This window comes from Narcine bancroftii, chromosome 3 (assembly GCF_036971445.1).
Source record: "Narcine bancroftii isolate sNarBan1 chromosome 3, sNarBan1.hap1, whole genome shotgun sequence".
NCBI lineage: Eukaryota > Metazoa > Chordata > Chondrichthyes > Torpediniformes > Narcinidae > Narcine > Narcine bancroftii.
Window position 1 is genome coordinate 306,798,538 of NC_091471.1, and position 15,112 is coordinate 306,813,649.

A 15,112-nucleotide genomic window follows, 5' to 3' on the forward strand; every position below is an offset into this window, starting at 1 on the left:
CAGTGGAGCAGAATGAATGGTTATGTGGGTCAAGTGGAAGGAATTATAGTGCATGGAAAATGAGAAATCAACATGACCAGGAAAGAGCATGCCTTAATTGAGTTGTGGACAAAATATTAACATTTGGATTTGCAATTAAAGGTCTTGAGGAGTACAAGATAGTGTAACAGTATATAGATATGCTTTTGGGAGTTAAATTGGGAAAGGTTTGTTAGAGTATGTCACATGCAAACACTTGAAAACAGATCTTATTTAAAGTACTGGAGCTCTTCCCCATGTGAAACATATTTGCTCCACAGCTTTTGCAAGAGCTTTGAAGAGTGCTCAAGAGTGCTCAAGAGACTTCACTAATGGATTGTTGCTTACAAAAAGGCAACAGATGAAATATCTTGTTGAAGCCGCAGATTGTCTGGAAGAGAACTTGCTGTTCTAAAAGGGTCATATGGTTTTGCAAGTAAGAGTGCCAAACAGGCTTTCTGCCAGAGAGAGAGACACACACACATGCACACACATCGTTTCCACAGTGTTACAACCAGCAGAAGCAGCTGGGACTGGAACAGGACATGCTGGCAAGCTTGCGGAAAGTCCCATTTGGAAGAAGGCCTGGTCAAAGCCCTTGTGGTTTATGGCTGTCTATGTTTCACTTGGAATAAGAGAAACAAAAAGGGACTCTGTGACGACCTAAAAGAAAGAGATTATCATCTGGAGAATCCTGAAGGGAGAAATTTTGTCAACAAGACACTGAGGTGGCTGATGGAAGTATCAGTTGTGGATGTCCTGGAACAACAAATCTCCCTGAAAACTGACAAGAACCTTCCTGAGTGGTAACCATTTACCTTTCAAGCACCAAAGCCTGGTGAACTTTATAAATGTTAAATTCTGTGCACAGTATAAGAATTGCCTGCAGTCAGTGAACTTGGAGGAATGAGAAGTCAGATTGGACTGTGGACCAAAGAACTTCTCTGAACTTACAAACACATTACACACTTAGAATTAGAAGGGGGTTAAGGTAGTCAATAGTGGCAAGTTGAAGTTTGATTCTATTTTCATGTTTAAAGAAAATTAAAAACAGCTTGTGTTTAAGTAACCGTTTGTCTTGGTGAATATCTATTGCTACTGGGTTTTGGGGTCCTCTGGGCTCGTAACATTTTATGGGGGGCTTGTCCCTTCGGATTGAAAATTGGAGTTTTTGTGATTTATTAGTTAATTTTTTCAAGCTAATAAGCTTGTGTAGGGAAAACAGCAGCAATAGATGTTGATACATTTTTGTCACAACCATCACCTGCAGAGCAAGAGAAAAGAGGAACTGATAGTTATTTCTAAGGCATTAAAACTGACTGGTCAAGCATTGGATGTGACAAATACAGAGGATTATAGTGAAATATATTGGTGAGGGAAAATTTGTTGAGAAAGACTTAAATAATTTTCCGGAGGATAGATCTGTTGAGTTGCAATAGGAGTAGGAGAAACTGAGGGTGGAAGAGGAAAGAGAGAAACTGAGGGTGTGGGAGGCTGAGAAACACAGACAATGAGGCAGACCAATGGAGGGAGGACGATGAAAGACAAAGAAAATATGATGGAAAAGATTGAAAGGGACAGACAGTTTCAATTAGAGAAGTTAAAGATTGAGATGGAGGGAAGTAAGAGAATTGAGGGTGTAACTCCTGGGAAGAGGTAAATCTAGTTCCTCTTTTTGAAAAGGTTGCTTAGAGCTCAAGATGGCCAAAAGAAAAATGGTCTCTTATGCTCCAAAGTGTATTGAAAGGAACAAGTTCTCTTCCAGACAATCTGCAGCTCCAACAAGATCTTTTATCTGTTGCCTTTTGTAAGCAATAATCCATTAGTGAAGTCTCTTGAGCACTCTTCAAAGCTCTTGCAAAAGGACTGGGGCCCCGATATGCCTCACATGGGGCACAGCTCCAGTATTTTAAATAAGATCTGTTTTAAAGTGTTTGTATGTAACCTACTCTAAGAAACTTTTCCCAATTTATCTCCCAAAAATGTATCTATGTACTCTGTCACAATACCCTAATGAATGTGCCATATTTCCTCCTCAAATTGTAACTGATTTTCTCCAGGGGAATACAACTCTGCATTTCCATATTCCATCGTGTAGTATTTAGTTGGGAGTCGGACTTCCACTTGACCACTGTACATTTCCTGGCAACTACCAAGGCGACCTTCGCAAACTGAATTTGGTACTTGGACAGTTTAAAACAAACGTCCACAATGTTTCCCAAAAGGTACAATTCTGGATCCTGTGTAAAATCCACTTTTGTTATTTTTTCAGAATGTTCCCCAGGTCCTCCCAGAAGGATCTCAACATTGTACACAGCCAGATTGAATGGATAAGGTTACAATCTCCACACCATACCTAAAGCACATCTCTGAAATTTCTGATTTTAGATTTGTGCAATTTTTGTGGTGAAGTACAGTTGGTGCAAGAAATTGTATTGCACCAATCTACCTGGCATTAACAATTGCTGTTATGCTATCTTGACACAGGTCTGTTCGGCACTGCTCGTGGGTTATTGTGGCCAAGTTCGATTTCCAATTTTCCTTTGCCTTGTGTAAACCTGGGTTCGAGCCCTCACTTGGGAGTAAGAAATACATTATAGAGATAAACTTGTGTTCAAATTAGTCTTCATGTCGCTACACACTGGCAAGCCCATAGATGACCCATGTTATCGTTTAGATGGAAGAAAGTTTTGTTTGGCAAATCATACTAATTCCTCAGCTGTTTGAGTGACATGAGCTGTCTCCGTTTATAACAATCCTCTATAAACCTGATCCCCTTCCAGCACCAGATGTCCAGGATCTTATTATCCAGTCTCATGGGTATTAATTTGTTCAGGGGCGAGGGTGTTTTAGGAGATAACCCCCACCCCCCCCCCCCTTAAGCCTGATCTATTGATTTATATTTTGCCATGTCTGAATTGTATGTTTTAACATGGGATTATTTATTTCCCTTTATCAATTTATTAATATACCCATGTATATTAATCTCCTATCTTTTCTCCTACCATGTGCAGTCCAATTTGTCCCGGGGGGGTGGGGGGGGGAGAGAAATACCACCTCCCTCACAGAGAGAAGCAACAAACTTCAATTGGGCTGCCCAATAGTTTTTTCAAAAGTCTGGCAATTTCAGACCTCCCAGTTCATACCCTGTCTATTTTTCTATGGTGACCCTCGCCGCCTTACTGTTCCACAAAGAGTTCCTGACAAATCCGTTGAGCATCTTAAAGAAGCTTTGGGCAAGGACTGAAATGGATATTGTCGTTACTTTCATTTTAATACAGTTGACCCTGCCAAAGTTATGGGCAGGTTTCTCCATCTACCAAGGTCCTCCTCCATCTTCCAGAGCAAAGGGAGATGATTGTTTATATATCCTTATGCACTTTTATCTCCAAATAGTTGATGCCCTCTTGTGACCATTTTAAATTGGCTCCCTTGTTGATACTGTCTGTTGTCCCCATTTGTCAAGGGCATGATTTTGCTATTGCACAGATTTCGGTTGTATCCTAAGATCTTGCCATAATCCTCCAGTTTGGTCCTCAGACTGGCCAATGACACTCCCTGGTCTGACAAATATACTAGTACATCTTCAGCAAATAAATTGCACCTCCTGGCCCCACTCAGAAGCCCTTTTATTATCTGGATCCCACTGATTGGCCTCTGCCACCAGTTCAATGGCTAACATAAACAACGCTGGGTCAGCAGACAACCCTGCCCAACAGAAACATTTGCCCATTTTGTTGTAATTTTAGCTTGAGGCTTATAATATAGCATCTTGACCCAATTTATGAATGGTTGTCCCAATCCAAATCTCTCCAATACTTTAAATAAAGTGTCCCATTCCAGTCTGTCAAAGACCTCCGTGTCCAATGCTACAGCCACGCCCAGGTCCACCCTGACTACTAGATGCATGATAAGTAATCTGCATATGTTGTATGCTGTTTTTTAAAAATTTTTATTTAATTTTTTTTTTCTCAAATCTAGCTTGGCCTGGATTAATTAATCTCGGTAAATATTGAGCCAACATATTGGCCAATGCCTTTGCTATAATTTATAATCTGCATTCAATAATAAAATTGGCTTATAGGAGGGGGGATTCAATGGTTCCCTCTTTTTTGGGATCACTGCAAGGATTGCCGTTGAGAAAGATTCCAGGAGGGTATGCGTCTCTGCTGTTTGGTCCACAATTTCCATAATAAGGGGCTTTGAAAGATCTTTAAACTCTTTATAAAATTCAGTGGGGAGCTTGTTGATTTGTTGCTTCAATGAGCCCAGGGCTTCCTCGGTCTCCTCTTTAGAGAAGGGACTATTCAGCCCCTCTTGTTAGTCTTGATCCAAATTTGGTAGTTCTAATGTTGACAAGAATTAATCTATTTTGAATGGGTTGCCCTCTGATTCTGATTTATAAAACTCTTCAGAACTTTATAAACGATTCATTTATCTCCTTTAGTTTATATGGAATCTTGTCTTCACCCATTTGAATCGCATTAATTGTTCTCGACTTCTTCTGCCCTCACCTGCCAGGACAACTTCCCCCAGCTCATAATACTATTGTTTTAATCTTAGGATCATTTCTATTCTATATGTTTGCATTATATTGGAGGTCTTTATTCATTAAATTCTTATATTTATTCTTGGAGCCCAATCTTTGATAATCTTTTTCCAATAAGGTAATTTCCTGTTCCAAATTTGTTTCTTTCATATGCTCCTTTTTATATTTTATGATTTTCTAAACTCAGAGTTAATGTTGACATATCAATATTGATTACATTTATCAATTTTATACCAGATTTTCTGTAGAGTTCAAGATTTTTCTGTCCCCTTCTCTTCCCCACCACCCTTTCTTACACTCTCCACATTTAACACTTAATCAACCACAGTGACTCACAACATTCATGACGTTCACAAAAATGTGTATCATGGGTTGATAGATTTGTCATGTCATGGCAGCCAGTGCTCAGGCTGTTTTATATGCTTTTTAATACCCTTGGTGTATCCAGTTATCTGACCCCTTAAGCCTTCAATGTATCCCATAATAGAAAACTATTGGCAGTAGAGGGGCAGTTCGTCTTACAGAGCAACTCTATCTAAGTTCTAACAAAACTATAAAATTTTCCCAACAGCAACAAATTAAAGCATCATCTACATATTGTGGCCTGTTTTTCTGGCATTACAATAGACAGTAACTGAGCCAAGTACTTTGGCCCAAATGGAAGGTAGGATGGTGGAGACAATGCCAAAGATGAGTCAATTCTAGTGTAGGAATCTTGATATCACAAGTAAAATGAATAATTCCTCTCTTGGATGTTGCCTTCTCCAGACATCTATTAAATTCAATTCTTTAATTAAAGGACCAGGGTAGTTTTCGCTGCCCTGGTTCTCATTACTTCTCTTGCCAACTTGTTCAAGACTGGATCCACACAAAAGTTGAAATCCCCTCCGATCAAAACATATATTGCTTTAAAAAATATTTTTTGTATTAATGGTTTGTCATCAAAATTCAGGCCATATATATTCATGAATGTTCATAATTCTGAGTATATCTGACAATGAATCATTACAAATCTCCCAGCCGGGTCAATAACCATGTTCTGGACCACCACCGGAACATTCTTTCCTATGACGATGGCCACTCCCTCCCCCCCCCCCCCCCCCCTTTTTTAAACTTTGTGTTCTTTCGTTAGGATGGGTTTCCTGTTTAAAATACTATATCTGCTTGTATATCCACAAACTCTTTTCCTCTTTACTGTTCCATTTACATTGAAACTCGCAAATTTGATTCTTATCCATTAACCCAGAGCCCCTCCACCATTTTCTTCCCCTTCTTTCTTTCACCATAGTACTCATCCTCAGTCCATCTTATCCTTCATGGATCCCTGGTACAGATGACTGTACTTCAAATAAAAGCTAAACAAACTTTTTAAAAAAAAACTAAAACCAACAAATTTTTTTATATAAAAAAAAAGCCAAAAATACCTCCAAATAATTCCCTCCATTCTTCCTATTCCTTCTTGTCTCCCCTTCCCCTCCTGGTACCAGTATCCAAGATACTGGTGCCAACTTCCCCCATTATTTTGGAGTGTGCCTATTGCACCTATCTAACTCCTTTATTATTTCTTCCCTCCCTTCTTAGAGCTCCCCACATTAATTTTTTAAAATATGCATGTCAAAGTTAAATAAATAATAGAACATTTCCATCTATTTTCTTACCTTTTACTATATGCACACACACGCACACACACACACACACACACACACACACACACACACACACACACACACACACCCCCAATCATTCCATTAATTTCCCTTTTTTCCCCATTTATATTACTTGAGAGGATGGCAAGGCTTTTACATAACACATTGCCTCTCTAACGTCAATGAAAAAAAATTTTCTCCCCTCCTGTCCTTATTTTTAAAGTTGCTGAGTTAAGGAAGGTAAACTCTTAGCCATTTTTTTTACTTGATCAAATTATTTTCATTCTCCATATTCTGCCGCTGGACCCCCTCTTTCCTTCACTCCCATTGCTGTCGTCTGTAAAATTTGTTCTGTTCTAGTAGCGAAGGCATCTGATCAGGAATGAATGGGGTCACTGATCTGGACCCGGTTAAGGGGTATGAGACTGGTGGACCCTTTCAATATCCACTCAACCTACTATTTTATCTCTCCCTTGCACTCCTTTTCCGGCCGTTCCTCCCTTTCCGGCCGTTCCTCCCTTTCCGGCCGTTCCTCCCTTTCCGGCCGTTCCTCCCTTTCCGGCCGTTCCTCCCTTTCCGGCCGTTCCTCCCTTTCCGGCCGTTCCTCCCTTTCCGGCCGTTCCTCCCTTTCCGGCCGTTCCTCCCTTTCCGGCCGTTCCTCCCTTTCCGGCCGTTCCTCCCTTTCCGGCCGTTCCTCCCTTTCCGGCCGTTCCTCCCTTTCCGGCCGTTCCTCCCTTTCCGGCCGTTCCTCCTTTTCCGTGCCCTTTCAGTTAAATTGTCCAATCTTTTCTTAGTCACACCCTGAGTGACCCATCAATTTTTAAAAATCTGGCCAATGGCCTCCATAATATCCCTGGAAGAGGGCATTGAGCCTGCTGCCTCCTTTCTTTTTTCCTTTCCTCACATTCTTCCTCCTCCCCATCTTTATCTTCTCATCCTCCGATTATAGTACTTCCTCACCGTGTGCCCTCTCAGGCTCCAATGCCTCCCTGGCCGCACAGCTCCTGCTGCCCACTAGGCCTGTCGTCTCATGCTCCCGACGTCGCTCCAATTGCAGCCTCCTCCCAATCCCCAGAATAAACAGTCCTTCATCTTCCTGGTGGTCTATGGCACCTCTTCCACCATTGCTGTCACTCCCTCTGATCACGGCTCTCCCTGGGTCTCCTTGTGGTATAGCCCTGCTAAGGCAACCTTTGCTGATCCTTTCAGGTGAGCTCTCCTCCAGCTGAGCGACCCGAAGTCGGCCTCTCCGTCCTGGCCTTTTCCATTTCTTGGTTTTTCTGTTCTTTCTTAGTTTTTTGGCTTCTTGCCCAATCTAACTTTTTCTTGTTTCTTTTGACATCGTCTTCCTTTCTGGGTGATTTTTTTTTGTTGGAGGGGGGGATTTTTTTTGTCTTTTTTTATTATTTGGGGAGATTAATGTCCTTCTGCCGCCATCTTAAAACCTTCAGGCATTTTCCACACCTTGATGAAGGGCTCAAGCCCAAAATGTCAGTTATGTATTTTTACTTCAGCTATATAAAGGACACTAACCTGCTGAGTTTCTCCAGCATTGTGTTTTTACTTAGGAAATAAGTTCATTCATTTCTATCTAGCTAGTTCTGAAAGGGCAAAGACAACTGAGCTGAAGAAGTGGAATTCAGTTTTGAGTCTTGAGGGTTGCAATGTGCAAAGTTACATGGTTAAATGCTGTTCTTGGAGCATTTGTTGGGCTTCAGCCTTTTACACAGTTGCTTCAGATGTCAGAATGGGATGGCGAATTAAAGTAACGAGTGACTGGAATCACAAGGGAGTGGGAGGAGAGATGTGGCAAGAAGTGAAAAATAAAGAGGATGAAACCAGAGCATAAAGAAAATGCTCTGAAGGTGGAAAGTTGTCAATAGAACAGGTATGCAAAAGACGCTGAGAGAGTGGGAAAAGTCTGCAGAAACCCGAGTGAGAGAGTGTAATTGTGAGACTCTGGAGATTGGTTTCTACTCCATCTCCTGAAATAGTAATAGCAAACTAGGAGGGGAAAAGACAAATAGTGTGTGAAAATGACAGCAGTAAAATATATAATTAAAGGTATTTGTTCAGGAATACAGCAGCAGTATTAATGTGTTTAACTATAGAAGGAAAAAAAGGTAGAGGGTGAGTAGACTTGAATGAAGGGCTATTCCAGACACTTTCATAGTTTGGGCAAATTTCCAGAGTTATTCCTATTGAGTTGCAGAAAGTTGATGAAGTTAAAAAGAGCCATATGGAAATTAGTCACTCAAATGGGTGCTGGCAACATCAGAGTAGCTTGTGTCTATTGGTTCTATTTTCAGATGTACTGTTGGTTGTTGAAGCAAAGAAAAGCTTGGTTTTCAGAAGAAGAGTTTTTTTTTGTCCAGCATTTTCAATATTCTGAAAATTCCCATCTTAAGTGCCAAATTAAAAGTAACTCAAGGTGGAAAACCGTGTCTCTTAACAAGTGAGTCAGTCATGAGATGTATGATTAAATTACTTGGGTAACAGAATATTCCAGCTTTGCAAACAAATGGTCCCTGTGTGGATGGCTGATTCCTCCGCTTCTGTGACTTGAGTTTACCTCCTGATCTGTGGATTTTGCCTATTTAATCTGCAATTGTATCTTTCCCAAGTGCTCCAAATTCTTCCCACACCCTGAAGACGTGCAGGTTGATGGGTTAATTGGCTACTGTAAGTTATCCATCCCTCTTGCTTCCCCACCCAAAAAATATCTAGGTAAGATTTGGGAAATTCACACGATTATGTGGAAGAGGGTAGATTACAGAGAAACTGGAGAATGGGATGGATGGGAATGTGGATGTACTTGTTGGGTCAGATGGTCTTGTCATAAGAATAAATTACCAGAATATTTGAAGGCAGATTTCAATTCAATTCCTCAACACAGAATCTTACAGGTGCAACTGATGATCTGAAATTGGAATCTTCAAAATTTTTTCAGAGCAGAACAGACCTTACAGGTTGAAAAAAAAACTCGACGTGAAATTAGAACGATGATTGTCCAAACTCCCTCCCCTCTCTCTTTCCCCTATTGACTTTCCTCTCCAAATTTCCCTCTCAAACTGTAAGCCACTGTCTCCCAGCTACAAGCAATCAGAAGAATCCCTTGTCCCAGGCAGGAGCAGGGGACCTTGAGCTCAGTGGCATTCCCTCCCTTCCTCAGTACACCAAATGCCGACTCTGAACCCTTCCCAAGGCCTACTACTGCACACTAGGGACTCGTGTTGGGGTCGGGATCTCCGATGACTGGGGAGACAGGAGCCAGCCGACCCGCCAGTGAGTGTTCCTTTGGCCCGGGAAGCATCTCAGGGATCGGCCACGGCCTGCTTTTTTTTTGTTTGGTGAGAATGAAACATTATTTTAATGCTTAAAAGGCCTTTTCTTGTTTAAACATTAATACAAGTGATTTGCTGTTGCTACTGGGCTGCTTTTTTTTTAATGACCAGTTCCCCCGGGGTGGGGGGAGGATTTCTGCCATAAGCCCAGTCCCAACCATTACGGATAATCAGAGTTGCACTGTACTGTTACGGAGTCCAGAGGACCCCAAAACCAGTGGCTATAGAAATGCACCACAGCGCAGGGTTACTTAAACAAAAGTAGTTTTTAATTCTCATTCAACAAGAAAACAGGATTAAACTTTAACATTACTTAACCTACCTAACCTATTTAATCTCCCACCCCCGCCCCATACTAAGCGCAGGTGTGCATAATTATATTTAAGATTAGAAAAGTTATTTGGATCACAGTCCAATCTCCCTGGTTGCAAGCAATTCTTGTACTGTGTACAGAAGTTAGCATTAACAAAGTTCACCAGTCTTTGATGCTTAACACTCAGGAGGGTTCTTGCTGGTTTTCAGAGAGAGATTCCTTTTCCAGGACATCTGCAACTGATTCCTTTCCAATCAGCCTTGCTGACAAAACTTGCCCCCTTCAGGGTTATCCAGATGATCCTTTTTCTTTTGGGTCAGCGCGGACAGCTAGTCTTCTCCTTTGACCAGACGGCCTTCCAAATGTTTGCCAGCTTTGTCCTTCTGGAACTGATTTCTGTGTCTCTCCTCTCTGTTCCACTTCCTCCTTCTTTGAGAGCCAAACTGCTCAGAATTTGCATGCAAAAATCACCTGCTCTCCCAGGCCAGCTGGATTCTGCAACCTTGTTGCTCTTTCTGCAAAAGGCACTCTGTAAAAGTCCTGCAAAGATTCTGTGTTTTGAAATGTGTGTGCGCGTGCGCAAACTGCTCTAGCAATTCCTCCCAAACCACCTCTAAATATTCTCACACCTTCCCTCTTTAAAAGGAATTTTAACTCTTGAGTTAAAATTCAGTTATAACTAAGCTGTCTCAAAATTAGTAAAGAGATAACAATACACAATATGTAACATGTTATAATACAGTAATTCAAATTTGAAAGTTTTTATACACAATCAATTTTAACATCTTGACAATCGGCAATAACATTATGTACACCTCTGATCGGGTTAATTTGCAGATCATATTCTTGTAATATCAAACTCCAGTTTAACTATCTTCTGTTTTTATTCTTCATTTTATTCAAAAATACCAGAGGATTGTGGTCAGTGAATATAACAATTGGTTCATGAGAGGTACCGAGATATACGTCAAAATTCTGCAGAGCAAATAATGATAGCCAATAGTTCTTTTTCAATAGTGGAATAGTTCTTTTGATGAACATTGATTTTTTTTTGAAAAGTAGGCAATTGGATGGTCAATTTCATTGTTTTTGCAATAAAACTGCACCTGCTGCTCCCTCACTGGTATCCACTGCTACAGAAAATGGTCTGTCAAAATCAGGAGGTTTTAACACAGGGCAATGGCATAGCATCTTTAAATTTTCTAAAGCTGCCTGACAATCTTTAGTCCACACAAATCTTTCTTCAAAAGATTGGTTAAAGGAAGAGCAACCTGAGCAAAATGTCTGCCAAATTTCCATTAACATCCTGCCATTCCTCAAATCCTTCTCACTGCTTTCTTGCCATTGGGTATAGGAAACTCAGAAATTGCATTCACCTTAGCTTGAATAGGTGCAACTTTGCCATGGCCAACTACATAACCCAAATATTGTTACCGTGGCATTTTCAAATTGACTCATTGCTAAATTAACAGTTAAGTTTGCTTTAGATAATCTTGCAAACAATTTGTCAAATTCTCTTAGATGTTCTTCCCATGTGTCACTTTTTGTGACCAAGTCATCAATTTAAGCATCTGTATGAGTTAACCCTTGGGTTACTGAATTAATTATCCTCTGGAATGTTGCTGGGGCATTTTTCATGCCAAAAGGTAACACATTATACTCGTATAAACCGGATGGAGTTACAAAAGCTGAAATATCCTTTCTCTTGAAGGCACACACCAGTAACCCTTCAGCAAATCCAACTTTGTAAGAAATTTAGCTTTGCCAATTTTATCAATACAGTCCTCTATTCTTGGAATAGAATAAGCATCTGTTTTGTTACTGAATTAACCTTCCTATAATCCATACAGAATCTAACAGTTCCATATGGTTTTGGTATCAGAATACAAGGAGAACTCTGATCTGAGTTCGAAGGGCTAACTTTTCTTCCAAATGTTCCCAAATTGTTGAGTTAGACAGGTGCACAGGAACCATGGTTTCTTTAAGGTTACCCTCACAAGATTCTGTTTCCATAATCTTTATCCACCACTTCCTCCATTCTGTCAACAGCCAACACCTCTGATACAGATTGTTCTCCACTAATCTTATTCTCATAATAAGGTTTTAACATATTTATGTGACAAACCTGAGTTTTATTCCTTCTGTCTGGAGTGTTAACAACATAGTTAACATCATTCAGTTTTGATTTAATTGTGTACAGTCCAGAAAATTTAGCTTTCAAAGAATTGTCATGTGTTGGAAACAAAATCAAAACTTCCTGTCTTAAAATTTCTCACCTGAGCTTTTGTGTCAAATAAATGCTTCATTTTACCCTGAGCCATTTCCAAATTCTCTTCCAAATTTTTGCCAGTTTGTCCCTCTGGAACTGATTTCTGTGACTCCTCTCTCTCTGTTTCACACCTTCCCTCTCTAAGAACAAAGTTGTTCTGCCTCTGCCTGCAGAAATCACATGCTCTCCCAGGGAAGCTGTATTCTGCAACTTTATTGCTCTTTCTTCAAAAAGCATTCTGCAGAAGTCCTGTGTTTTGAAATGTGTGTGTGTGTGTGTGTGTGTGTGCAAGCTGCTCTAGCAGTTCCTCCCTAGCCACCTCAAAATACTCTGTCACACAGTACTATGTCAGAAGTAAGAACAAATTGAATAGATACATGGATGGGAGTGGTCTGGAGGGTTATGGACTGGGTGCAAGTCATTGGGACTAGAAGAATAATGCTTTGGCACAGACTAGAAGGGCCATATGGCATGTTTTCTGTGTCACAGCATTCTATGGTTCTAAGTATGCTCCAGGAAAGAAAGACGTTACAATATGAAAATTCTAAGTAGAGAACAAAATTAAAATTAGACTTATCAATTCATATTTGCTGATTTCTTGGAATAAAAAGTTAATGGCTTAAGTTAGTTTCCTCTTTCATCTGGTTAGAAGAGATTTTAAAGTTTGACTTTGACCTTCTAATAGCCTATCTCTAAAACTTGCTCTTGAATACTGAACGCCATGTTCAGGAATAATAGACTCATTTTGTGATGTACTTTGGATTTCCAGATTGAAGCTATGGATACTGGTTTCCAAGCAGATACAGAAGAGGACAATGATGCAGATTGTGTAATTGTTGATGTGCATGTGAACAAGCCTATTCCAGACAATAAAGGTGCACGTTCTGATTACTTAAGATTCATGAATCGTGGTACGGATCACATGACACATTGAGCTGCTTTGAGCAGATGTGCATTGTTTTCATTTGTGTATTTCATGCCATATGCCCAACTCTATGAACATCCCTCACTGAGAATTCACAGTATTTTCTCAATGTACTTGCTTTTGCAGCTCTTCTCAATATATTCTGTTTGGTTTCTTTTATTTTCTCATCTTTTTAAATTAATTGTCCAACCTTTTTTAATAAGACGGTGAGGTTTCAAATAATTGTTAAATATCTTTTAGAGCTATCTGTTTATGGATAGTTAGTGGGATGCATCTCCATTTGAAATGGTATATTAAGGCCATTTCTAAAAAATGGTAGGTGTAAAGATTTGCATTGGTGATGGGTGTGATTATTTCTTCCACATATCACAATACAATATTACAAAGTGTTCATAGAATAGTACAGCACAGGAAAAGATTCTTCATCCCATGACTGTCCTGAACATGATGCCAAATTAAATTAAATACTGTGCATATCTATTCCCTAGATATTTGTTTAGCTTGAACCATCTTAAACATTTATTTCCTATTTGCTTCTACCACCCTCTGACAGTTCTTTGTAGGAACCTGCCATTTCTCCAAGAATTTGGCATTTTCACACTAAGGAAAATTTTATTAACTCTTATAGGATCTCCCCTCAGCCTCCAGCACTCCAAAGAAAGGAAGCAAGTTTGCCCAACCTTTCACCATCGCTCATGCCCCCCCTTCCTGGTGGCATTATGATTAATTGCTTCGGTTCACTTTGTACAGCCTCCATGTGCTCCTGTAAAGGAGTGAGCAGAATCAGACAGACTACTCCATGTGAAGCCTAACTAAAGTTTTGTATAGCTGCAACATGAAACATTTGCTCCCCTATTGAAAACACATGAAAATCTACATCGCTGTTTGTTCCTAATGGCATCTTTCTCGTTTGTCACCAAATCTATAGAGTGTAACAAAGGGTCTGAGGATCTATGGTCTACCGTGGTCAAACATGAAGTGAAGTCTGTGGAATTAAGCTCTGAATTAGTAACTGGTGTCCTGCCTCTGAAGCTGAGCACAGAACTGGCTGTTGATGAAACAATGGACGTTGAACAAGAGAATGCTGCTATCGGTTCTCCCAACCATACCTGAATGGAAATATATATATAAATATATATATATATATACTAATAGCTTTATGTATTTAGGGTGCTTTTCTGTTTAGAAACTTTTTTAAAAATTTCTGTATCATTTCATAAACTTAAAATACTTGAAGTTCTGTAAAAAAAAATAAATAAAATGGCACTTTTGCAACAAAAATTTGTAATTTGGCAATTTAAGATATTGACTTAAGTATAGTTAAAATTATTGGCATTAATAAACCCAGTTGTGTACAATACCAAATCTTAATATTTCTGACACTTGAAGCCTTGCTTTTGATTCTGTTTTGAAGATTCAATGTAAATTTTTTAGTTTGACATTTATTGCAAAACAGCTCCCTTTATCACAGTTCCCTTGCAAATGATGGTTCAGTTCATGAGGAATCTTGTTTGTAATGCTGTTCATTTTTGGAACACCTTTGTATTTAACTTAATATTGTCATTCATGAATGTTTAATTCCTCTCTGTCCTCTTTGCAATATTTGAGCACGAGCTCTGTAAAATTACTTAATAAATTTACACATGGTTTAGTTGTAAGATAGTTACAGTGCAGCTTTCCTTCAGATCCATGACAGGGTTGTAATTGATTTATTTAAACCCTCTCCCTCTTTCTCCCCCCCCCCCCCCCCCCCAACACTTTACAGCAGGATCGAGTATGATGATTGTTGGGTGGGGGGGGAAAGCGTGGCTTATAGCTCAAGTGTTTCCTTGAATCAGTGATGTCAAATTTTAGGTATGGATTAGTGCAAGTCAAATTGGAACGGTAGATTCCGAAGGCATATACAGAATTTTTTTTTGTTAAGTTTATGGAGGTGACTAACAAATAAATCTGGGGTATCAAGATGTGGGTAATAAGTAATCTTTGAAAAGGATCCTTGGGAATTTAATGATAAATTTGTACAGTTCAATTAAAGTTGTAGATGAGTC

General features: G+C 39.7%; 1 protein-coding gene across 9 annotated transcripts in view; it reads left to right on the forward strand.

Moving 5' to 3' along the window:
- chaf1a (chromatin assembly factor 1, subunit A (p150)) overlaps positions 1 to 14,728 on the forward strand; it is a 46,356-nt gene extending 31,628 nt beyond the window's left edge. For all 9 annotated transcript variants that reach the window (XM_069928827.1, XM_069928833.1, XM_069928834.1 and 6 more), the window contains exons 14-15: positions 12,909 to 13,014; positions 13,993 to 14,728. In XM_069928827.1, the coding sequence (XP_069784928.1) occupies positions 12,909 to 13,014; positions 13,993 to 14,177 (291 nt within the window). In that variant the 3' untranslated portion in view covers positions 14,178 to 14,728. The remainder of the gene's footprint in view (positions 1 to 12,908; positions 13,015 to 13,992) is intronic.
- Positions 14,729 to 15,112: the final 384 nt, after the last annotated feature.